Here is a 25663-nt window from a genome sequence, read left to right as displayed (position 1 = left end):
CTTGCCTTGCGTTATGATATCCTGACGATTGCTGAGTCAGATGGGTTTGTTCCTGGAGAGCTGAACCACATCAGATTACTAAGTCTGACAAGGCCAGTCTGGAGCAATGAGGATCACTTTGCAGGATTGCCGCTTGATAGTCTGTATTGTCCTGCGCAGGATTTGGGAACGCGTATGGGAAGATGCTGTCCGATGGAAAAGCAAATGTGTTTTCCATTGAGCTCTTTTGGGGCATCGTGCTGGTGTACCTGGCACACATTCTGTTGTGCATTGTGGAAAATAGTCTACCGTTGGTCGACCCCAGTGTTTGAACAGTGATTGCAGCGTCGAGGAGTCAAGCTCCCATTCGTGAATCTAGGACATTTGTCTGCTGAGGCTGTCCGCCATTTGATTCTGTATCCCCAGAAAATGCAATACCTGAATGCTGATCACGTGGGCAATGGCCCAGTGCCATGTCAGTTGGGCTTCCTTGGACAATGTAATGACCTCGTTGCAGCTTGCTTTTGCAGGAAATACATTATGTTGGTGTTGTCTGTGAGGACTTTGACCGCTTGGTTCTTTAGTATCGGGAGGAATGATTTGAGTGCCCATAGAACCGCTCTGAGTTGGAGTACATTTATATGTAGGGATGCCTCCTGGGGCATCCATAGCCCCTTGATGAGTAGTTCGTCCACGTGAGCATCAGACCCCTGGAGGGAGGCATCCGTCACCAGAGTTTTGTGAAGTGTTGGATCCTGAAACATTTTCCCCTTTCAGATATTGGCTTTGCTCGCCCATCACTGAAGCTGTGAGCGGAGCTTGAGAGGGATACATACTTTGTCTCTCCATGATCCGGTGGTCTGCAACCAGTTTGATGCCAGCAACTCTTGTAGCGGTCTCATACGAAGTCTAAAGTGCAGGACCAGCGATCTGCACAAAGCCATCGTCCCGAGCAGCTGCATGCATTTTTGCACTGTTTCCACTTTGTTCGGTGTGAACGTCTTTAGTAGGGCCGCAAGTGTATTTAGCCTGTCGCTGGAGGGATGCATTTGGGCTCCTGGGTGAAGAATTCCGCTCCCAGGAATGCGAGTCTCCTGGATGGCTGCAAGAAGGATGTCTTGTAACTACAAGACATCATTCTTGGAGTAGGCCTTTTACAAACATTGCAATCACCTAGGTTTGTAAAAGGCCTACTGTCACCGGTATAGGAGACTGTTCCTTGTCTGGATGGGGACCACACCAGACAGTCATGTAAATAAGGATAGACATGGGCCTCTCGTCTGCACAGGCTGGCGGCTCAGGGAATCTGTTGCAACATTGATCTGACCCAGAATGTGCACGGCCTGTAACCAGATATTGTGCTAGACTGCCCAATTCCAAATTTGGATAGCTAAATCCACCAGAGGAGAGGCCCTGGTGCCTCCCCCCCCTGCTTGTTGATGTAGAACATTGCTATGGAATTGTCCGTGCAAATTTGCACCACTCTGTTGATGAGGGCTGGAAAGCTTTAAATAGCAGAAAAACTGCCAGGAGGTCAAGGCAATTCATAAGAGACATTCTGTCCTGGCGCGTCCACAGATCCTGCACCTCCAGTTGATGCAGCGATGCCACCCCACCCTAGGAGGGAGGAGTCTGTTGTAACCGTAAACTGTGGGCAGGGCTCCTGGAAGGAGGTTCCCACTGAAAGGTTACTGGCGGATGGCCACCGGTAAAGATGCGCCATCATGGAGGATGGGATTGGAACCATATTGGAGTCCGGGTCCACAGCCTGGGACCAGTAGCCCCAAAGAGCAAGCTGGGTGTGCATCATTTTCAGTCTCGCAAGGCGTAGGGCTAACACGCATGAAGCCATCAAGCCCAGGAGTCTATGGAACCACCAGGCCGACATGTGGGAGGACTTCAAGAAAGGCTGGCACGTGGCCGATAAATCCGCAATTATGTCCTCCGTTATGAGCATTCTGGCCCCGACAGTATCCCAACGGAAACCTAGAAAAATCAGGTCTTGAGCAACCGGCAGACTATTTCCCCCAGTTCACCGACAGCCCAAGTTGGAACAGGAGCTGGAAGAGTGACTGAAGATTGGTCGTTGCAGCCCACAGACAAGGACTCTGCAGAAGCCAATCGTCCAAATATGGATAGACATGCACTCCCTGCAGTCTGAGGAACGCTGTGATGATCGCCATCATCTACGTAAAGACACAGTGCAGAGGTGAGACCAACAGCAGCACTCAATACTGGAAATGTTCGGTTCCCACGGAAAACGAAGGTATTAACGATGTGGGCCCCAGATCAGGATATGCATGTAAGCGTCCTGAAGATCGACCACCCTGAGCCAATAGACCTTCCCGGAGAAAAATTAAACAAGTAGGTGATATCACACAATGCTCGGTAATAAAGATAAACACTCACCATAGGTTCTTAAAATGCATTCAATAACTTAAATCAGTACAGAAGGTATGTAAAGTGATGCAGTAAAGATGAAACAGTCACAAGTGGATTTCCCTAACTTCAGCAGTCCAATTCTAAAAAGAATGGGCCCTTGTGCGCAAAAAATTCACAGGAGCCACAATGCTTCTCCCCCAGAATTAATTTGTAGCCGGTAAATTACTTGTGTTGGTGATTGCTCAAAAGAGATGCAACAAAGTTACTAGGTAAGTAAAATGTGTTCTCATCTTTCGGAATCCATAGAAAATGTTAAATGGAAATTAATGTATGGCATAATCGTTTGAATTTCAGCAGTATGACAATTACATACAGCCAAAATAAACAAACTATGCCATACATTCACATTACAAACAGCAAACAAGGGTAGAGGAGGTTGCAGGGGTGTCACCCGCAATCTTGTTCGCTGTAATGTGATTGAGGGTTACGGTGGTGTCCCCGGTCTGTGATAAAGACGTTTATACCTTTTTTAAAAATGTTTATAAAATACCCTGCGGCGTCGGTTCACTTCCATGTAAGTGGAAGGAACTGGTGTTGCAGGGAGACAGGGGAGTCGGCAGCACACAATGAAGTGTGCCGCCGTAAGGTAAGTAGGGGGGTGGGAGAGCGTATTAATGAGGAAGACGGAGGAATGTAAAAATGTTGAAAGGGAAATGCGGGATAAAAATTTAAAACACTCTGGTTTTTCATCCCGCTGACATTTCCCTTTGGACATTTTCACGTATATCCTATCTTTCAGATGGTACTACCCAGGTTCGACAAGCAAAACACAGTGAAGAATGAAAGTTACACACCGTAATGACTTGAGTACTCATAGTCCCCTTGCCTCCATCCTGGTGGGTGTCCCCAAACATGAGGACGGTACCGGAACCTTTGGCAGCGAAAGGAATTGAGCTTCCCCTTTAAATATATTTTAGCCAGCAGGAGCACGGCCTCGGGCGTGGGAATGCCCCGCCGAGGCCCCACCCTCCTGCACCTCACCTCAGTCCCCTTTGAACACATTGGACGCTTAGCTTCCTGTCTACTCTTAGTAGACATTAGCCCTTGGCATACTAACGGGGGAAGGCGGGTGGGACATATGGAGTAAAGGGGACTATGGACTAGGAGTACTCTAGTCACTATAGGGAGTAACTTTAATTACTCGAACGTCATGTCCCCTCCATCCTTGTGGGCGATTCCACCAAACAATAATATAGGGCGGAGCAGTGAAAACCTGCCTCATATCTAGGATGAAGGAAAATGGTTCTTCAGTAGCGTCTGACCAAACTCTGCATAGCGACTGGAGCTGGTGTCCAGTGAGTAGTGCTTACAGAAGGAAGGAGCAGCCAAAGTAGTCGCCCCGCTGATGACATCCCAAGAAGCAGGGCTCTGAAACGCGAAAGCCATTGCCTTGAATCAGGTTGGCCCATGGACGTGTATGCCTACGAAATGGCCTGAACCATCCACCGGGCGATGGAAGCCTTGGAAGACAGAGCCGGGGAGGAGCCCCCAAAAGTCAAACAAATCCTCGAAATTCCTGAAAGATTTAGTCTCAGAGAGAGAACTTGAGAACTCTTGAGGTCCAAGAAATGTGGGGTCCTCTCTGCCTCCGACTGCGGGTTCGGGAAGAACATCAGAACGCAGATCCATTGATTCAAATGAAACGGAGATACCACATTGGGCAAGAAGATTGGGTGAGTACGCAAGATGAACTTCTCGTTGTGAAACGCGGTGAAGGGCTTGCATGAAGACAACGCGTGCAACTTGCCAAACCCTGTGCGCAGAGATCAGAGCCACCAGTAGAACTGTTTTTAGTGTCAACAAGCCAATGTCCACAGAGGCCATCAGCTCGAACGGCTTGCGCGGCAAAGCCGAAAGAACCACATTGAGGTCCCAGACTGTGTGCAGCCTATGCACCCGGAGGAAAAAGCATCAACAACCCCTTAAGGTGGGCCTTAACCACTGGGTTGACTGCACAAAACACATGGTCTGGGGACTTCTTGTAAGCCCCAATGGCCGCCAAATGGGTGCGGAAAGTATCCACCTGAACTCCAGAACAAGCCAGTTTTGCCGAAAAGGCCAGAACGTCATCCAGAGGACAGGTTATATATATGGTATGACATTTATAATGCGCCTATGGAACAAGTTACGTAACTTGTTCTCCAGCATGGGTCTGGCATAGATTCACATGCTCATGAATATTCCCAGTCAGGCTGGGAATCCTCGGTAAAGAAAAAAAAATCAGTTTCACTTCTGAACTGTCTTTCTCCTAACAACCAATCACTGGTCTCTGGGTCATACTGACCCCAACCAATGACTGCCCTCTACCTAAGCCCCGCCTCTGGCAACCATCTTCAGATTTGGTAGGACGTAAAGTGGCAGTAGGACCAAGAGAAGAGCCGCAGAGGGGTAGGCGGGAGGGTTTACATGTGAATCCATGCCAGACCCATGCTGGAGAACAACAGTTCCAAGTAAGTAACTGGTTCCTTCTCCAGCATGGGGTCTGGCATGGATTCACATGCTCATGAATACATAGCAGTACACATGCACAACCACAGGAGGTGGCAAGGCTCAACATTAAGCATCTCAACATTAAGCATCTCTTACCTCCTCACCAGGCTCACCTTCAAGCAAACAGGTTGCGCAGCACTTCCTGGCCGACTCTGGACTCCTCCCTGGAATCCCTGTCGACGAGGTAGAATTTCGATAAGCTGTGCGTTGACCTCCACACGTAGCAGCCCTGCAGATGTCAAGCAGGGGCACACGAGACAGCAACGCCGTAGTTGCAGCGATCGCTGTGGTCGAATGGGCTTTCGGACGGCCATGCAACAGTCGGTTTGCCAACCGGTGACAATGGGTGATGCAGCCGGAGATCCACCTGGAAATAGAAGCCTTGGAGAGGGCCTTCCCATGGTTCACAGGGCCAAAGTTCACAAAAAGTTGTGAAGTCTTCAGGAAACTCTTTGTGCGGTCCACATAGAACTTCAGCGCTCTATCCACATCCAGCGAGTGCAAAGTCGTCTCAGCCGGCGACTAAGGCATCGGGAAGTATACAGGTAACACCAATGGTTTGTTTAGATGAAAGTCCGACGGCAACTTCGGCATGAAGGAGGGGTGCGTTCGTAGCACTACCCTCGTAGCACTACCCTCGTCTCGTGGAATGTCAAATAAGGTGTTTTACAAGAGGACCTGGATCTCTCCCACTTGTCGTGCAGAGGTGATGGCCACAAGAAAAGCGGTTTTCTGCAACAACAATTTCAGTGGCACCGAATGCATAGAACTGAGGACCCAAGAACCTAATAAGGACCACATTGAGCTCCAACGCCAGGGCCAGAGTCTTCACCAGCGGGAACGAGCAAAATAGTCCTTTGAAGAACACCTTGACCAATCGATGAGACCATAAGAATGATCGTCTCAGAGATCTGGTATTGAGGGAGATAACCACCAGATGCACTTTGATGGAAGCATGGGCCAGTCCTGCCTTGGCCAACGACAGCAAATACGGAAGCACCTGCGGAGCAGTGACTCGCAGAGGGTCGATCTTCTGAGTACGGCAAACCTATTCCACGTGTGCCTGTAGCATTTGAGAGTAGACCAATCACCGCCTTACAATCCGCTGGGAGATCGTAGCCCCCAAACTCTAGTGCTGCAGGAGACAGGCCTTCAGGTTCAGCGATCCTGGGTTGTGGTGCAGAATCGTGCCTCCTTCCCTGGCAAGAAGATCTGCGACCACCGGAAGCTTGACTGGAGGAGACGCCGACATGTCCAGAAGGTCTGGGTACCATATCTAGCTCGGCCACGCCGGTGCAACGAGTATCATCCTGCGCCGGGACCATCTGAGTTGATTGACTAGTCGAAGAAGCAACGCAGGGAACGCATACAGAAACAAGCCAGCCCAGTGGAAAGAGAATGCGTCCCCCATGCTCCCCGGCTGGGGAAACATGCTGGCAAACCTCTGGCACTTGATGTTTGTCGCCGTCGCAAACGGATCGATCTGGGGATTGTCCCATCTGCAAAACAGGTGACCCACTTGGTCCTGCCGAAGTTCCCACTCGTGGCAAGAGTGCAGCTCCCTGCTGAGAGATTCAGCGATAGTGTTCTTCACCCCTGCCAGATGAAACGGGATGAGGAACATTCTCTGGGCTACGGTGCAGTACCATAGGTCCTGCGCCTCTTTGGAGAGCGCTGGAGATCTGCAGCCCCACTGCTTTCAGATGTAAAATATCGTGGTAGTATTGTCCTTGAAGAGCCACATCAACTTGTCCTTGAGGGGCAGCAGGAAGTACTTGAGGGCCCAAAACATTGCTCACAGCTCCAGCACGTTTATGTGCAATGTTTTCTCCTCCGGCAGCCACAGGCCTCTTGCGTGAAGACTTCCGGTGTGAGCACCCCAACCTTCCAGTGAGGCGTCCGTCGTGACCGTCTCCTGGTACGGTGGGGTGGATATCTGCACCTCCAGACAGATGTGAGCGGACTCCCCACCATCGTATAGCTCGACGGAAGCTCTCGTCGAGCTTGAGCTTCCCGACACTTGTATCCAACGTCCGTCAAGGAACTCCTGTAGTGGACGCATCCGCAGCCTGCTTAGTCGGATGAGGTATATGCATGACGACATCATGCCGAGTAAAGACTTGATGGATATCACTGTAGCGACCTTTATGGCCAACAGCCGTTGCACTTTGCCCAAAATGGCTGATATCCTTTCCTCCGACAGGGACGCCAGGCACGACACTGCGCGTCCTGCAATGGAGTCAAGCAGGACTTTGCATAGTTCACAGAGAACCCCAGATCCGTCGGAAGTTGTACGGTCCTCGCCGTGTGTTTAGCTTGCCCGGAAGAGCCAGTCGTCCAGGTAAGAGTACACGTGGATCCCTCGTAGACGCAGCTATACTGCCACCGGCGCCAGGAACTTGGTGAAAACTCTTGGCGCCGACTTCAATCCGAAAGGAAGGGCCTTGAACTGGTAATGTTACCCCTGAACCACAAAGTGCTGGAACTTGCGGTGGCCCTTGTGTATGGGCATGTGAAAATAGGCATCTTCCAAGTCCAGCGACGATAGAAAATCCCCCTCTTCTAGCTGTCCTAGCACGTGCTGAAGTTACCATCCAGAACTTTTGAGACTATGTACTTGTTCAGACGGCAGAGGTCTAGAATTGGCCTCCAACCGCCAGTCTTCTTTTTGACGAGGAAGTAACAAGAGTACACTGCAGAGCCCCGGAGGCTCTTTAGGATGACCTCTTATCGCACCCTTTTTTTAGCATGGCCCGCAACTCCAGCAGAAGCCAAGGGACGCGGTTTTCCTGCCGGGCCATTGGTGCTACATGGGGACACCTCCATTGAAATTCTAGGATGTGTTTGTGGGTGAGAGCGTCCAGCACCCAAAGGTCGGTTGAGATGGCCTTCCACACGCTGACTAAGTTCGCCAGCTGTAAATACACTAACGGCAACCTTTACAAGACTTTACTCCCGTCGAATTCCAATTTGTTAGCTTGTTTTTGTTATTTGGGTTTGTCAGCTGTGGTATTGAATCATTACCTAGATTGCCATAGATTTCAAATTATATACATATCCACTTGCGACATCCCATTTAGTGTTTTAATTCTGTAATGCGAGTGCCAAATAAAAAAACGTCACACTGTATTGCTTTTTCAAAATGTAAGTATTTTTATTCCATATACGAACTCTTCCTCCCCATGTTCGCCAGCTGGCCTCCCACTGGGGTGCACGGGTGGGGGCCTGACGCCACGGCTGGTTCAATCCTGTTTTGATGTTTAAGCGCCGCCTTGGGGGCCTGGGCGACGACGTCCTCCTTCAGATGTGCCACAGCCCCTGTAGGTCTCCTGGGCCGACGAGCGAGAGGGTTGACGGTAGGATGAAGTACCTCCACCGAATCCTTTGGAAGAACCTTGGGATTTTCCGCCAGAAGTTCGAAAAGACGGCTGCCGCTGTTGCAGCGTGCACAAGACACGAGCCGTCTCAGTGACCGCCTTGATGGCCTGAAGAGACTCGTCCAGTCTTACCGAACAAATTGTCCCCAAAGGGCATGTCCAACACATTCGACTGAACATCCTGGCGAAAATGTGTAGTACTCAGCCAGCCCCGCTGAAGGCTAATGCTGTGGCCCATTTGGCAAACCCTGTGTCAGCGTGTCTGTGGCCACCATAATGGCGTGGTCCAATGCCACCTCACCTTCCTGTAGGATTTCCAAAGCTTCCGCCCTCTTGTCGTCAGGCAGGAAGTCCAGGATGGGAGCGACCTTGAACCAAAGCTTCCTGTCTTAACGTGCCACAATGGCGAGGGCGTTGGCAGCCTTGATGGTAGTCGCTGCTGAAGTGATACCTCTTCGCCCCATGGCATCAAACTTCTTCCGCCCTCAATGTCTGGGAGTGGGGAGTGGGGGAGATTAGGAGGCCGTTGAAGCCGAGGAGCCCGAAGATTTCTTCTTGGCTGCTGCCGAAACCACTGAGTCCAGAGTCGGTTGGGACCGCAAGCACTTGTGCGCAGAGTCGGGCACCCTGTATTTCTTCTCATAACGGTCCCTCTTCGCCGGGACCGAGGAAGTGTTGTTCATGAGGGACAACCCCTCATCTTACATGTCATCCAAGAGTGGGATCAAAAGTACAGTCTTCCTCTTCGACTTGATGTGCTGGTATGGGAAACCCTCTTTCTTCTCCTCCTCAGGGACAAGCTGGAATAGCTCTGAGGCCCTGGAGATCATGGCGTGGAACAAGCCTATCTCGTCGGGCACGGAAGATCTGGGGGGCGGAGACTGGCGATCCACCAACCCGCCGGGCCAGTGCCAGTCGTCGCCGTGTCAGGATCGGTCTCATCCTTCCGGGCCTTGGGGTGAGGGGGGGTGGTTATGGGGGTTTAGCGGGAGAAGAGGGAGGCGAAGGGTGGCAAGGAGGCAGAGGGTGAACTCTCCTCTTCTTGATGGTGGTTTCCCTGATGGTACCGGTGCCGCGAGAGTGCCCGTTGGCGCAAGACGCATCCTCGTCCGGATCTCCGAGCATAAGGTATGCAGAGCAGCGAGAATATCCATAGAGATCTCCAGGTGGTTGCTGGGGTGGCTGTGGCGACAGTGGAGAAGGCGTTTGCGGCTTAGGCTGGTCCTCCAAGCCCTCAATGCCCTGCTGCTCCTTGTCGGTCTTCTCGTCGTCGCCTTCATAGTTGCCCTCTTCGGGATACTTCCCGTAGGACCTGCTCGACCTATTGTTCCTCCTGGAAGGTCTAGAGGTTGGTAAGCTCCTCCTCCTCTGGGACATCGCTGCCCTGGAGGGCTACCGTGCCCCCCCCTTCTCTCCGACCAAGGGAGACAGTTTCAGTGAAATGATAGGCATCTTTTCTGGTGTATTTTTGATGGGCTGGAAAGAGGACTCCCTCCTGGCATGCAGAGATATTCTTGCCTTTGGGGCTGTCTCCTGCGGATTCGCCACAGCAGTCTTCGCGAGACGCGCCACCTCTCCTTCGATGGAAGGTTGGGCCTTCGTCAGATGTACCCGAGCCTTCACAGCCTTGGTCGAGCCCACGGCCTTCACCTTAGGGGGGGAGGATCTGAGCCCCGCTGCCCCTTGGTCTTCTCTGGAGGGCCTGCCTGGATCTTCAAGAGCTTGCCCGGATGGTCAGACTTCCTTTTCTTTGAAGATCCTGAGCGCTGGCTCATGGTCAAAGCTGTACTCGCCCTGGCCGCCGAAGGAGCCCATTGTAACGGTGCTCCCGGTGTCAGTGGACTCGCTGTGCTTAGCCTTATGTCGATTCCCTGTGGGAGGGGCGCCCTCAAAAGGACTTACTAGACCGCTCAACTTTCTTCTGGGCAGGGGAGGCATGCTGCCAGGACTCGCCGAGAGCAGGGGCCGTGGCCTGCAGCCACTCGTTGAGACGCCTGCGCTGATCGCTCAGCATGCGGGGCACCATGTCCTGACAAAACGCATAGTCATCCTCCACGTGCGTTGGGTCCGAGCGCATGCAGTAGAGGCACAAGGAATGTCAGTCGTCTGAAAAGATGTTCCGCAGGCTGCAGCCTTGGCAAATCTTTAACAGGGTTGCTGAGGCCTTCTCATCCGCCATGTCCACGCGGCGTAAGGCCTTGAAGAAGCTTCTGGAATCCTCCAAAAAGTAAACTCAATGAAATTCGCCATTGAGGGGCGCAGAAGAATCCCAAAAACGGGTCCCTGTTAATCGGAAGGTAGATCGATGGAGCTCAAGGTTCGATTGACCGAAAAAATTGAGAAACTCTTAGAAAAAGCGAAAAACGCAGTAAAAGCGAGAGCGCCAATCATGAGGACTCCCAACACTTGAACGTGCAGTACAAATCTGAAGATGGCTGCCAGAGGCGTAGGTAGCGGGCTGTCATTGGCTGGGGGCAGTATGACTCAGAGACCAGTGATTGGTTGTTAGGAGAAAGACAGTTCAGAAGTAAAACTGAAACTGATTTTTTCTTTACAGAAGATTCCCAGCTTCATGTGGAATACTCATGAGCATGTGAGTCCATGCCAGACCCCATGCTGGAGAAACAAGTGTTTCAAGGTGCGACGAGGCAAGGGAGGGGAAACAAAAGGAGGGACAAGACAACAATCTTACTAGGCCACGTGACATTGAGATCATGCAAGTGCATGGGAGAGGGAAGGGGAAAAGTGCCGGGTGAGGAGGAGCAAGTGCTGGACACAGTATCAAAAACAAGTAGAGCGGCCATTAGATGGCAGTGCAAGGGTTAAGTGCAGACAGCAAGTGTCAGATAAGTGCAGGTAAAGAGACTGTAAAGATGCAGATACAGACCTAAGTGCAAGGGTTGCTAGGAGGCAGTGCAGGTGTGCAACTGCGAGGGCGGGGACCTGGGCCTGAAGTTCGGAGGGTAGCCAGGTGACCAGTGCAGTATCAGACAGGAGATCAGCAGGGAAGAGGAAGAGAGAAGGCAGAAGCAAAGAGGAAAGTCTTGAGTTGCTTCCGGAACCGGAGATGGTTTTGCTGAAGTTTGAGAGGCAGGGAGGCTGTTCCAAAGAGATCTGCCCCCAACTCGTTGCTTGGAGAAGTGCCTGACCCGCAGCGAGCTGGAGGAGCGAAGAGCTTGAGTAGGAAGATATTTCCAAAGAGAGAGTTGGAGGTATTGCGGTCCCAGGCCCCAGAAGGCCTTGTGGACAATGCAAAGGGTATTGAACTTGATCCTTGCAGCCACTGGTAGCCAATGGAGAGATTCCAGGATTGGAGAGATACAATCCCTGAGCTTGAGGCCAAGGACAAGTCTTGCAGGCCTGTTCTGGATGGGTTGTAGAGGACAGAGTAGAAGCAGGCAGATTTAAGAAAATGCTGTTACAGTAGTCAAGCCTAGAGAGAACTAGAGCTCTGAAGACAGAACTTCTAGGGGAAAGAGAGGAAAGGAAGAATACCTCTGAGGAGGTGCAGTTGATACTTTGACTTCTAAGAGAAGTCAGATGTGAGGAGAGTGGAGTCATAGATGACCCCGAGGTTCTTAACCTCACAAGTGGGAGCAGGAAGAGGGCCAAAGGAGGCCGGCCAGAGAGTGGCAAGAAACGAAGGTGCAGGTGTGCCGATGAGAAAGATCTCCGTCTTAATGGCATTCAGGCAGAGATCATTGAGGGCACACCACTCCTGGACTGCAGACAGACAATCCAGGAGAGGAGACGGCAGAGGGGAGCCCAATAGCGAGCCAAGTGCCATCAGCTTAGACATGAAAGTTTGGCCAGAGAGCAGAAATGCAGTGGGCGAGAGGTGCCAGGTATTGGTTGAACAACCACAGCGAAAGTTAGAACCCTGGGGAACAGCACAGGTAGAGAGAGAGAGGAGAGGAAGGACCCAAGTGGAACCTGGAAGGGTCAGTCCGAGAGGAAAGAAGTCAGCCAGGCCAGACCCTGTTCAGTGATATCCAGGTTATCACTGAGGCGTTTCAGCAGGATGGCATGGTTGACCATGTCAAAGGCAGATGAGAGATCAAGAAAGATGAGGACCGAGGGGAGATTAGCATCAAGGTTAGAGAGCAGGTGTGCCACCATGCTTGTTCTGTTCAGGTAAAACACTGTAGAATCATCCATCCTGACCATAACAGGCCTGTCCCCGATGAGGGGTCAAAAAACATTCAGGGCCAGGCCCACTGCCCTGAGCTTGAGCAGAAGGTTATGCAGGGGGGGCTTCAAGCTTGGACCATGCGTCATGAATCACATAGCCCTCCGGAGTGGCCCCTGAGCCCAAAAGGAAGGCGTCCGTAGTCGCATATGAAGAGCAACCAGTTCTATTGCCTGAAACTCCAAGAGTGAATGGCCCGCCCATAAAAGAGTTGGGAACCCGATCTGATGAAGAGAAAGAGGATGGTAGAGAGAAAGTAAGAAGAAGACTGAAGCCTGTGGAGACTACAGATAGGGTCCACAGGTTGTTGATGAGACGCTTCCAGTTGTCCTGGAAAAGAGCCAAGCGGCTCCCCACAAGTGAGCGCAAGGTTTGAACTCGGTTTTGCCCTAGGACTGAGGGAAGGACTTCTGTCCAGGTTTTGTCAAGATGGCCAAGGACTTGGCAGTTTGAGTGGAGGTTTTCTTCTTTGTCAACTCGTCATCAGATGAACAATGAAAAAAGGTCCACACCATCAAAGGGCAGATCCAGGATCTGTTCCTGCTGCAGGTTCGAGGATTCTTCTGGTCGGGCCCAGGTGAAGGGTGCAACTCTTGGCTTTGGAGAAATTGAAGATTCACTGATGCAGCCTTTTTCAGGGCACTTCACAGGAAGGGAAAAGGCGAGTTCCAGCAACGGCTACTGCACACAGATGTCAGGCATCCTTCCAATCGCGGCTGCAGAAGTCCCTCTAGGACAGGATCCCTTGAGGGTGCTGTTAGGGAGAATTTTCAAAAATGTGTTAATTCCCTACACCTTAGAAACCCCCAGCAACTTTGCTGGATTTTGAGGACTTGATTTTTTTTTTATCCTGGAGAGTGAGGCCCTTTTTCCCCACTCTCATGTAGTTGAATATGATTTCATAGACTGTTTCTTTTGGTTATGGAGTCTAACCAACTCCATAGGCATCATCTTTTACAATTGTGTCACACAGCACCTTCAGTGCAGTGACACAGTGAAGTCTTTCAGACTTCCCAAGGTTTATATACCTTCTCTGGGATTAACTACTGTTTCCCAGAGCTTTCCAGCCAATCGGTCGCGGGAAGGCGAACGCCAGACCAGCACACGAAGGACCATACACAAAGGAGTAGGTCCGGTCTGGAGCCTGTCCAGAGAATGGCTACAGGCTAGGCCAGAACCCCTGCTCCCCGAACCCTCCCTCGCCCGCCCAATGAGCTATGACCGTGGTGTCGATATAGGTAAGCGCTACAAACACGCTCGCTAACAGCAATGCTACCTTTATTCCTCGTTCCTGAAAAAAAAAACTGTCTAACTTAAAGTCTGCAGTACAACCGTTCCGCAACACTTATTGCTGCAAAACTCAGAACGAGCAGTAGCTACACGGCACTTAACTCTGAACTTACCTGGTACACCTATCACATGCCGCCTGTACCCTCCTCTTCTGAGAGCCCACAAGGAAAGGAAACTGTTTCTTGCCATGAAACACTATGCCTGCCTAGGATCACCGCATCGACATGTCACACTACAAAAATTGCCTTACTTAGACCCTAAACCAAGGCGAACTTCTGCGCCGCATGCATATACTGTCCAAATATTGGATCCTTATCCTTAGCCACGCTGCAAAGCTAGGTGCACCTCGCTGATAAACTGCACCGGCCAGTACATTTCAGTCCTACTTGTGATTCTTGCATTAGATGAACCCTCTACTGTTTAAATCATACATGCCATTTTTGAGCCTAGCGTCAATCTTGAATGTAGATTAACTATTTTGACAACTGCATCTGCTTGTTCATGCCATTCTTAGCCTATTTGTGATCTCTGAATTCAAGCGAACCCTGTTGGTCAACTGCACCTGCTTACATATGCCATTTTACCTTCATCTGTGAATTTTAATTCAGGTGACCCCTTACTGTTCAGACCGCACATGCCATTTTTAGCCTTACTTGTGATTTTCGAATTTAGGTGAGCCCTACTGGTCAACAGTATCTGATTGCATATGCCACTTTATCCTTATCTGTGAATTTTTAATTTAGGTGGACCTTGCTGGTCAACAGTATCTGCTTGTACATGCCATCTTAGCCTTTCTGTGAATTTTTGAATTTAGGCCACCCATTACTGCTCAGACTGCACATGCCATCCTTAGCCCAGTGTGAATTTTCATTTTAGGTAAACCTTACTGCTCAATTGTGTCTGCATATGTAAATGCACATTTAGCTCGCTAGGGTGATTCCTGAATCTAGGTGAACCCTTGGCTCCTTAGCTGCCTCCATCTATGCAGGTCACTCCCTGTCACTACTGAGGACCTTGAAACTAGGTGTACCTAACACCATGAGTAAAAACTTAAACACTCTGACCCTCACATTTACGGCTGCGCTCCTTATTACCATGGCCTCCGCCACCTTAAATACAAGCCCCCCTTTGGACAGAAACACTAGACTGCGTGCAAGACTACCTTGCATCTACGAACCTAAAAGAAACACTACTACCGGATTCCCCCACACTACCCAGCCAAGTGTGCACAAGCAACCAATAAAGTAATCCCAAACCCGGTGCCCACCCTACCCTTTACAAAGAAGCACCTAAACCAAGGAAAACTCCTAACCAAACCACCACAAAATCTAACCCCTAAAAGTTCATTGACACTAACCGGGTCTCTCATCAATGCCAGATCCATGGTAGCCCATGCCCCTGAAATTTCGAACATTCTAAATAATGGTAGTTTGGACCTACTTGCCATCACAGAGACTTGGCTCCACGAAGCGGCAGGTCCGACTCTGATGTTAGCTGTACCTGACAGTTACCAGATAATCAGAGTAGATGGACCAAAAACCAAAAGGTGGTGGCCTAGCCATCATCTCAAAAAATACCCTACCCATTAGACTGACCAACTCGCCTCCCTGCTCATCCTGTGAAATACTTGCAGCCAAATCGCAGCTCTACAATACCCGCACGCTGACTATCCATCTGATTTATAGGCCCCCAAGACCATTAGGAACCTTCGAAGAGGACCTCACCAGCCTTATAGCGAACAATACGAAAAATCACTCCCAAACCCTACTGTTGGGCGACTTCAACATCGGCTTCAGTGACCCACACAACAAGCATCCCTACCCAATAACAGCCTTACTTAACGACCACAGGCTTACCCAAAAAGTCCTTTCACCTACTCACATCAAGGGCAGAACCCTTGACTGGGTATCTAAAATTAATTGCAACATCACCATTACCGACATTGTCCCTCAACCTTGGACCGGCCACTACCTAATTAACTTCACGGCCTCATTTGATCTCCTCACCCCCAAAACTATCAGCATGATATCCTCCCTACCTACCAGAAGTAAAAAAAGACATCTCTTCTGAAAAACTCCTCCCTCACCACCTCCCCACCATCAACGACCTGGAAAATAATACCAACCCAGACATCCTAGAGGACACATTCAACCATGCCATGACCAAGGCACTAGACACCATTGCCCCCACTAAACTGCGCAAAAGTAAACAGGAAGCGCCCGTCAATGCCTGGTTCACCCCCAACTCAATGAACTAAGAAAACAGAAAAGAAATTACAAGCTATCTGGCGCAACTCGCCTACTGATGACAAAGCCAAACTAGCCCAACTATCCAAACATTATAAGAAAGAAATCATCAACACCAAAAAAAACTTATTCGATGACAGAATCTCAAAGGCCCAATACAACACAAAAGGAACTCTTCTCCATCCTCCGTGAAATGGAATCCCCAATACAACCAGTTGACACGGTCCTGAAGGGTAAGACTTGGTGTACTAATATACAGAACGCCCTATCTAACAAAATCTCCTCCCTCCAACTCAAAACAACAACAACAACAAAAAAAGACTCCCTGCCCATCGCTGACCAACTAGAACCACCGCCTGCCGAGTACAATACTATCCCACCATTTAGCATCAAAACAATCTCCATCATTGATACCGAAAAAGTGATACTTTCCTTGAAACCCTCCAACTGCAAGGGCGACAGTTGCCCAGAACAAATAATAAAAGATGCGACCAGAGACTTAGCCCCTTACATCTCAAAGCTAGTCAACTCCTCCTTTAAATCCAACACGGTACCTACTAATCTGAAAGAATCTTGGATCCTCCCCCTACTGAAAAAACAAACCCTCGACCCTTCAATACCCACCAACTACAGACCCATTACCACGGTACCCTTCTTACTTAAAATTATTGATAGAGTAGCCTATCTACAAATTCAGGACTACCTAGAAACAAACCATCTGCTTGGCTCACGACAATCAGGATTCCGCCCTCTCCATGGCACTGAAACAGCCTTCATAGACCTTAAAACTAAAATTGAGGAGTTAAAGGACAATGGCAAAACTGCCCTGCTACTACTGTTAGACTTGTCAGCAGCATTTGACTTGGTGGACCACGTAGTACTATGTAGCCACTTAGACTCGCTGCCAACTTTACAGAAGAAGCCATCGCCTGGGTTCAAACATTCTTAGCCAACCAGACTATGAGAGTCTTCTCTACCTCCTCCTGTGCCGATCCCATCTAAATAACATGAGGAGTCCCACAGGGATCTTGTGTCTCACCCACTATGTATAACATTTTCACCAAGCCACTATTTAACAAGTTGGACAGACTGGGTGTCACCTACAGTAATTATGCAGATGACACCCAGATCCTTATACCCCTTTCGGGCAGCTACGAAGAGGACCTGGCTTTGGTGAACAAAATATACATCCTCATTCAGGCATGGATGGCATCCCATGGCCTCTGCCTGAACGACGATAAAACTGCGATATTACTCCTCGGATCTGACTCACTTAAAAAAACTAACCCCTAACTACACATCTTTTAACATCGACAATATCATCATAAAGGTTATGCCGGAGGTAAAAACCCTAGGATTTTACCTGGACTCCTCGCTCAACCTCAAAAAACAAGTTAACTCTCTCCTCCACCAACGCCTACACTTGCAAATTAATCAGAGCTGCCAGACCTTTCTTGTCTAATGCTAGCTGCATTACCTTGGCCAATGCTCTTATGTCTAGATTAGACTACTGCAACGCCCTGTACTCAGGAGCCTATGTCACTGACAAACTTCAAAAATTGCAAAACAACGCTCTAAGAGCAGCATTGAATATCCCTCACAGAGAGCACATTTCCAAATTCAGGAAGGAAGCCCACTGGCTAAAAATAAAGGACAGAATCCTCCTTAAAACCATATCCCTCACTTCTAAGTGTCTCAACACTCTAGCACCCCCCCTACCTATCGGAAGAAATCACTAGGAAACTCACCTCCCGACCCCCGAGATCTGCCAATACCTTCCTGCTTGTCATCCCTAGATTCAAACTCACTACGGCTGGATGCACCAGCTTGCCAGTTAAAGCTGCTCAAGCGTGGAACACTCCCTATTGACCTCAGACGCCCCTTACCGTACACTAGATTCAGAATCAATGCCCTCAAATGGCTCCGCTCAAACGATCCATAATCTCTTCACTCTTTAATAACTACCGTCTAAGAACTTGTGACTTACCCACCCGCCTATTCATTGTTGCAACACTAACTGTAATTTTCCTGTATTGTAATTCACATCTTTTGACTGGCACTGTAACTAAGTTTCGAGAATTCTTGTATTGCTGCGCCCAGCTGCCCAAGGGCTTGGTGCACATTATCAAATTAATAAACAAAGTGAAATTGACTTTACTTGGCATTGTACTTGCAAGACCCAGCACACCCTATCTTACAATAGAGTGCTGGAGGGTTTACTTACTATCCCCTGTGTCTAAATGCTCATATAACATTTTTTATGTTACCCTTTCCTCAATTGACTGGCTGATGGCAGTGGTTTCGTTTTGAACTACCTGGGTTTGCATTTACTGCCACCATTCGCGGCTCCGGTAAAGTAACCGCGGGAGCCATCTTTTTCAAAATGGCATACAGCCATCTTTGCTAAAATGGTGCCCGTTTTTTTTTTTTTTTTTTTTCCCGGAAGGTCTTTGTAGGAAGGTCCTTCTAGAGTTTCTCTGCGCGGCAAACCAGGTTTGCTCTCTGTTTATTTTGCCTTTGGCAGGCTTCAGGAATGAAGTCCCGCCTCTGCCTACAGAGTGTCTGGGGAATGCAGGAATTGAGGGAGGTGCCCAAACCTCCCAGTGCTTAGTCTCCTAGGAGACACAAATGCACTCTGTGGCGATTGGCTGGCTGTCTGGCATGGACAGCCACCCTGCAGGAATGAATGGGAGAGAACTGAATAAAAGGCGAGTCTTTTGGCTTGGAAGGCAGAGTCTACCACTGGACGAAGGAACCGAAGAAGAGCTTGAAGAAGACTCCTGCTGCATCTCCTGGACCGTTGGTTTGCCAGGTGAAGCCCTGCTGTAGTGACTACTTGCCAAGTTCGCATTGACAGAAGCCCCTGCAATGACTTCTCCCTTTGAGTTGGTGGGACCAATCAACTCCAAAGTAAGCCACCTGGACACCCATCTTAGAGCAGGTTGATTGTGTGCTTTACTTTTAAGCTAGCCTAAAGCTTTTGGAAGATCCTCCGGACTCCCACAAAGCAGGACTGACCAAGCCTGACCCTCCCACCCCCCCAGCAAAGTGCGGGACCCCAGAACTAAGGAAAGTCCATCTTGCCAGAAAGGAACAGCGCTTATTGTCATTTGCTGTACCGCAAGGAGGTGAAACTAAAGTTTGCCGGTTGCCAGTTTTGACAGTGCAGGAGTCCCGACGTCCTCCCTCTTGTCCCCACGACTGAGGCCCAGAAACAGTGAGATCTGCAGAGCTGCACAGGAACAGAAGTCATCAGCTGCATCTTTTCTTCTTTACCAAGGTTCTGTAAAACAAGTCTAAGAACTTACCTCTTACTGTGGAAGTGCTTGTAACTTCTGCAACTCACAAGTCTAATCAGCTTGTGGTCCTACATTTGATTCTTCTTTTTATCAAAGACTCCTTAGAACTTGTGCAAATACTTTTCCATTTACTTACCTGAAGTGCTGCATCCTATACAAAGACTTTGGCCTATTGACTTTGGCTTAGTCTATTGAATAGAATAAGTGCTATCTGAAAGTATTTGCCCTGCTTAGGAATATTTGCCATTTCTTATGTTCTAATAACCTTTGCCTCTTACCAACATTTTAAGAGTGTTCTGCATGCCAACAGTAAGAGATAAATGTCCCCAGCACCCTTGTTACTGAAGTCACCTGTGGGTGTAGGTTGCGTCTGTGGGCCATCTCAAAAGGGTCTAAGGGTCTTAACGGATTCAGAAACTCAGTGTACAGTGTTGAAGTGTATATGTTACTAGTATATTGCTCCCTTCTAAAGAAGGCTTTATAACGGACTGATAAATTAATAATGGTTTGTGCAAGAAACCTTGAGTGTAAGAGTTTATTTGAATACCTTTACTGTGAATCTTTGTGTATGTAACTACACTACAGCTCACATTTCCCCTCTTGAAATAAGCCTGCTGCTCAACACGCTACCAAAACTGTGTAGTACAAGCTTATACTAAAGGTTGGGTTGCCTATACCTGTAGTCATAGTTGTTTGTAGTGTTCCCAGAGGGTACTGCATTCAAACTTTGCCTAACAGCTGCCACACAAATTCAGCAGGAATCCGACTTCTACCACGAGCTGGTAAATACCAGTTACAGGCGCAAATACGGAACAGCAACATTTATAGCACGGTAGTCCACTGGAGAGCCGGACCGTCCACTAGATGGTCCGGGGACGCTTTCAAAAGGCTCAGGACGGCTGGATCCTCGGGATCACTTCGAGATTAGTTAGTCCCACCAGTCCAGGGGTTGAAGCTCAGTAGAGGCCTCCGCAGATCAGGTAGGAAAGGACTGGGCCAGACGCAGGAACAGATACCAGGCTGTTTTAAGGGTTGTCTTCAGGGGATTCTTGGCTCCAAAGCTGATCTGAAGAATGGCTGCAGGAGTCCTCTTATCCAAAGTCCAGTACGGAAGCAAGTCCAAGTCCATCAATGTTAAGGATCTGCATCATTCAAACAGTCAGTATTTAGCCAATCGGGGACAACTACTGGTTTCACTCATGCCCTACACCTAGCCCTCTCTAGCACCGCAGATGTGCAGTTGGACAGACACAGTCCCCCCCCCCCCCCCCCCAACTTCCTGGGAGAGAAAGCGACACACACACACACACACACACACACACACACACACACGTAAGCAGCAGCGTTCACAGGCACGTGCATGACCTATATGGAATTTTTTGACCTGGTAAGGCAGGAAGAAGGCCAAATAAAGTGGCCAAAGAACAAGCTAAATTCTCGTGGCAGGGCGATTTTGCGGCACTGGCCACATTACGCAAATGTGCACACTAGAAATAACAAAAATTGCAAATATATTTCTGCTGCCACTAGCCTGTCTCCAGACATATGAAAGTTACCAAAAATCCCAAGTATAAAAGGTTAGGGTAATACAAAAGTAGCTCTATTGCATTGAAAGATGCTGTGTGCAGTGTAAAAAGTTACAAAAATGTAAAATATAAAAGGGAAACGGTTTCCCGGTTCTGATAGAATGAAGGACTGATCAGTTCCCCCTAACTGTTTAGTATGTTTTTGTAAAGTCCAACTGGTGTTAGACTTTATAAAACGTATCTCTTGGTATTGGGGACCCAACTCTTAATATAGGCATGTACTACACAAGTCGGTAGAGTGGCTGCGCAGCCAGGCTTATTTTAGGGAGTAATAGGAGTTGTAGAGCAGTACAAAGAAATCAGTTCCTAGGAGGACCCAAGAAAACACATACATACTTAAAGTTATATTAAAATATGTTACATATTTCTATGTTTAGAAAAGATGGCTTGCATAGCACACAAACCATAGTAAGGTACGCATACAAATATATAACGTACATATATTTGTGTGCATACCTTACGATTTGTGTACATTTTAGGCCACGCTCCTCCCACGAGCCACACCCCCAAATGAGGGGTCCCCCCTCCCCACGATTTCTTACCCCACTTAAAACCCTGGCTGAAGCACTTCTTGCAGGTAGGTTAAAGTCTTGTACAATGTTTTAGAAGTCTTTGTAGAAAAGAAATCAAAGCAGGCCCACAAGTTGATTAGGCTTGTGAGGTAAAGAAGCTGTGAGCAACTCTACAGAAGCAACCAAGACATCTCAACTCAGAACAAGTGAGGTTACACAACAAGTGTTAAGTTCTTAGACTTTACAGTATCTTTGGTAAGAAAAAGGCTTTGGCTGGCTTCTGTTCCCGTGCAACTCTGCAGATCCTGTGCTCCTGGGCCTGAGTCGTGGGGACAAGAGTGAGGACGTCTGGAGGACTCCTGCACTGCAACGGGACCGTCAGTGACAGAAAATGACCAATTTCTATTCAGTGGCAGTTCGTGGTTTCAGCTCCTGGTGTCGAAGCAAATAGCAACATTGCAGACTTTTGGCTGGTGAGATGGGCTTTCCTTGCATCGGGGTCCAGCAATCTGTTGAGGTGGCTCAGGCTCGGTCAGTCCTGCTTCCTGGGAGCCCGGAGGATCTTCCTGGAGCTCTTCGCCAACTTAAAAGCAATGCACACAATCTGGTGTTCCACTCCCTGGCTATTCGGTTCCAGCAGCAACTGCAGTGGAATTTCAACCAGCTCCGAGGGGATGTACAGGTGACTTACTTTGGAGTGGATTGGTCCCACCAACTCAACAGGAGAAGTAATTGCAGGGCTTCTTTAGTTTAGGCGAATTCGGGAGTTTCAGCACAGCAGCAGGGTGTCACCGGGCAAACCAAAGGTCTAGGAGTTGCAGCATGCGTGTCTTCCAAGTAGTTCTTCTGATTCCTTCGTCCAGTGGTCGACTGTCTTCCAAGTCAAAAAGCCTTGCCTTTTATGCAGGTTTCTCCCATTCATTCCAGCCTAGCTGTCAATCACCCAGCAGGGTGGCTGTCCTTGCCAGACAGCCAGCCGGCCAATCACCTATGAGTGCATTCCTGTCTCCTAGGAGACTAAGTACAGGGAGTTTCGGGCACTTCCCTCGCTTCCTGCCCCCGCCAGACACCCTGAAGCCAGAGGCGGGCGTCACCCGTGAATCCCGCCAAAGACCAAACGAACAAAGAGACCAAACCTGGTTTGGCACCCTGAGTAAATCTCAAGAAGGACCTTTCCACAAAGAAATGGAGAATAAAAGACGACCTGGGTCATTTGGACAAAAATGGCTCCCTTTGGAGTTTTACTGCAGCTTCGAACGCAGCCACTAAACCACTGCCCCCAGCCATTCTTTGAGGAAAGGGTAACATAAAATTGTTACATTACAAGCTAGACAAAGGGGATACCAAGTAACCCCTCCAGCACCCGATTGTAAGATAGTGTGTGCTGGGTCTGGAAATTTTCAAATGCAAGTAAAGTCAATTTCACTTCACTGCTCTTGGAAACAGTTTATCCAAGAGAAGGTATTTAAACCTTTTGGAAAGCTGAAATACTTCCCTGTGCCACTGCGCTGAAGGTGCTGTGTGTGCAAGGTAAAAGATGATGCCTATGGAGTTTGTGAAACTCCACAACCAAAAGAAATAGTGTTCAAATCACAGCAGAAATACATGAAAGAGTGGGAAAAAGGATCTCACTCTCACTCTTCAGGTTAAAAATGCAAGTCCTCAAAATCCAGCAAAGGTGCTGGGGGTCTCTAAGATAGACAGGAATTAGCACATTTCTGAGAATTCTCCCTAACAAGGTTTGGAGAGAAAAGGTTCAACAGAACCGTTAGCAACTGTTAAATGAAAAGTAAACTCTCCCAGAGGGATGTAGACAGTCTGTTTCCCAATTATAAACATGTTCCCAAGGAAAAAGTCTGAGGAACCAGCATTGCAAAAGCCAATAGCATCAAGAGGATGGACCTTTGGAAAATTCAACAAAGCCAAAAGTCAAATGGACAGCACCAGTTCTGATGAAAATCTTCAGAGGAAAGTTAAGAAACCAGTCAGATGTTTTTGGAGAAAATAGAGGCGCTCAAGGGGAGCCTTCCCGATAGCACCTGGCCTGCACAGTGGAGTTGGGGTCAATGCCCAACTGAAGAAAACAGCACTCCGAAAGCAAAGTGATGATGAAAATGTAGCTGGTCCTCTTCTAGGTGCAATGATGCAGACCCCGATTCCTGCTCCTTGGTCGTGGTGACGAAAGGGGCGGAGCAGGTGTGGGGAGAAGAGCATGTGACCAGCTTCTGCAGCAGCACTCGGGAGAAGGGGTCTGCAGCAAAGGTTTCAGCTCACTCCAGCGGCTCTCTGTGGTTTCGGCAACATTTTATTAGCAGCAAGAAGAAACAGATACCACTGCTTGGATTATTTTCGATTACTCGGTCCTGAACACTTGCGAGGGGTCTTTTGGTGAAGAAGTCCTGCCTCTGGAGGTCCACACGGATGCCTTCAAAATTTCTGCCAGATTCGATCTTCAAAAGACGATTCACTCGCTAATGGTCCAGGTACCCCAGATATTGGTGTTCGGCAGCACAGGAAAGTCGTAGGACGTTGGGGGATTGCCCAAAATGAAGGTCTTGAGGCTAGTTGGTCCCACCATCCTATGGGAGAAGTTGACCTTGGTGGGTTTTAGGACTGATTTTCTACACTGTGGCCTGGGGGACAGATGTATAAAAGGTCAACCTATATTGTGACAGGGACAACTCTAGGAGCTGTAGCCAAACCAGTTCAAGGAAGCATTGACGAGTCGTCTAGGCAAAGTCTGAAGTGGTGTTGAGCTTGTAAAGGGTCTGTCTATTATGCAACGTTGACTCGTACAATTATTCTGGGCGACTAACGCCAGATTGTCAAAAGTTGGGGGTACCCTCGGACAGGCTCCTCCTTCAAGCCACTTGTGGGATTCCACAAGTGAAATAAAAAGTTGGTCTCTGGCGACTCACGTGGTGTGTTACTGGATGGCTTTTTAAAAGCCACTTCAATAGTAGAATTAAACGGAAGGTCATTGGGAGACGTACCCCTGAAATTCAATTACACCGGGCAGGAAGCATTTCTCTAAATGAATATTGTCTAGTTGAAAGTTATTCCTTTTGGCGAGCGAGACGGTTTGAGGTTTGTCGACGCCCCGAGGGCAAATACGATCCACTAGTAATTGGCTGAACCGTGATGCCCTTATGTGACTGACTAAAGCACGGCATAAGCCCTGATAATCCGGCTAGCCGCCCAGTTAGAACTTGTTTCAGTCAGGCACACCTACATACCAAGGACAACAAAGTTTCGGGCTCCTCCCTCACATCCTGCCTTCCAAGACCCACTGGAGCCCGGGCAGGCTTCAGGACGGATGCCCACCAAAGGCAAAACTCACAAAGGGCTCAGATCAAAAGACAGGGGCCATTTTGAGAAAACGGCCACCCATGGTTGCTGTACTGCAGCTGAGAAATCAGCCTGCCAGTAACCTGCACAAAAAGGTAGTACAAATAAACCACTGCCATCAGCAATTTGGAGTAGGAGAAGGAGTTGCAATGTAACCCCCAAAAACCCACATAAGGTAGTGTGTGCTGGACCCACAAAGAAAAGGTAAGTAAGATAAAATGTATCCGTACTACTCTACGGAATTGTAATTCTCACAAGATAATGTAATAAAACAAAAAGAGAAGTCCAAGGGACTCCTCAGTGACACTGCACAGATGGTGCTGGGAGTCCAGCAAAAGTGCTGGTTGGGCTCTAAGGTTAAAGGGAATTCGCACAGAAACTGAAAATTCTCCCCAACAGTAAACCATTAGCAAAAAGCAGGACAAGTGAAGCTAAATGCTTTACTTCCCCTCCAAAAAGTCAAAAAGTGTCACAAAGCACAACAAAGCAAAATGATTGGGGGGTCCATAGAAACTATGGAGGGAAAGTTGGCAAAAGAGAAATCTTTCCCAACAGCAATATCAGGGTAATGTTCTAAGAAGGCTCTAATCGATACCCATCTTTTAGTTACAGCAAACAAGTTTAATGCTCTGGACCAGATACTAGATGACATATGTGCAGCATGAGAACCAAAGAAATTCAAAAGCGCCAGAAATTAATTTTGCATAAACTACAAATAAACTTATTTGAGCACAAGGCATTGACAATATGATCTCCAACATGGCTGTTGAATGCGATTGATTGCACTGAAATTCTTAAATCCTCACCTGCACTAGGCGCTTGGCCATGGATAAGCATTGGCGGTTTTAACCGGAATACACTGCTCTTTTCCTCTGCAAACAGAATAAAAACATTTCACTGTGCAT

At 48.7% G+C, this 25663-nt stretch overlaps 1 protein-coding gene across 7 annotated transcripts in view; it reads right to left on the bottom strand.

Moving 5' to 3' along the window:
• RANBP3 (RAN binding protein 3) overlaps nucleotides 1-25663 on the bottom strand; it is a 1483781-nt gene that overhangs the window by 992382 nt on the left and 465736 nt on the right. For all 7 annotated transcript variants that reach the window (XR_011303967.1, XM_069649581.1, XM_069649583.1 and 4 more), the window contains one exon: nucleotides 25565-25630. Coding sequence is in view for 6 of the 7 variants with exons in the window: in XM_069649581.1 (XP_069505682.1) it covers nucleotides 25565-25630 (66 nt within the window). In the remaining variant the exon portion in view is untranslated. The remainder of the gene's footprint in view (nucleotides 1-25564; nucleotides 25631-25663) is intronic.

The sequence above is a fragment of the Ambystoma mexicanum genome, chromosome 1p (assembly GCF_040938575.1).
Source record: "Ambystoma mexicanum isolate Mex_15411 chromosome 1p, UKY_AmexF1_1, whole genome shotgun sequence".
In the NCBI taxonomy this organism is placed as follows: domain Eukaryota; kingdom Metazoa; phylum Chordata; class Amphibia; order Caudata; family Ambystomatidae; genus Ambystoma; species Ambystoma mexicanum.
The sequence above is the reverse complement of the archived record's forward strand: the minus strand, read 5'-3'. Positions and strand labels throughout refer to the sequence as shown.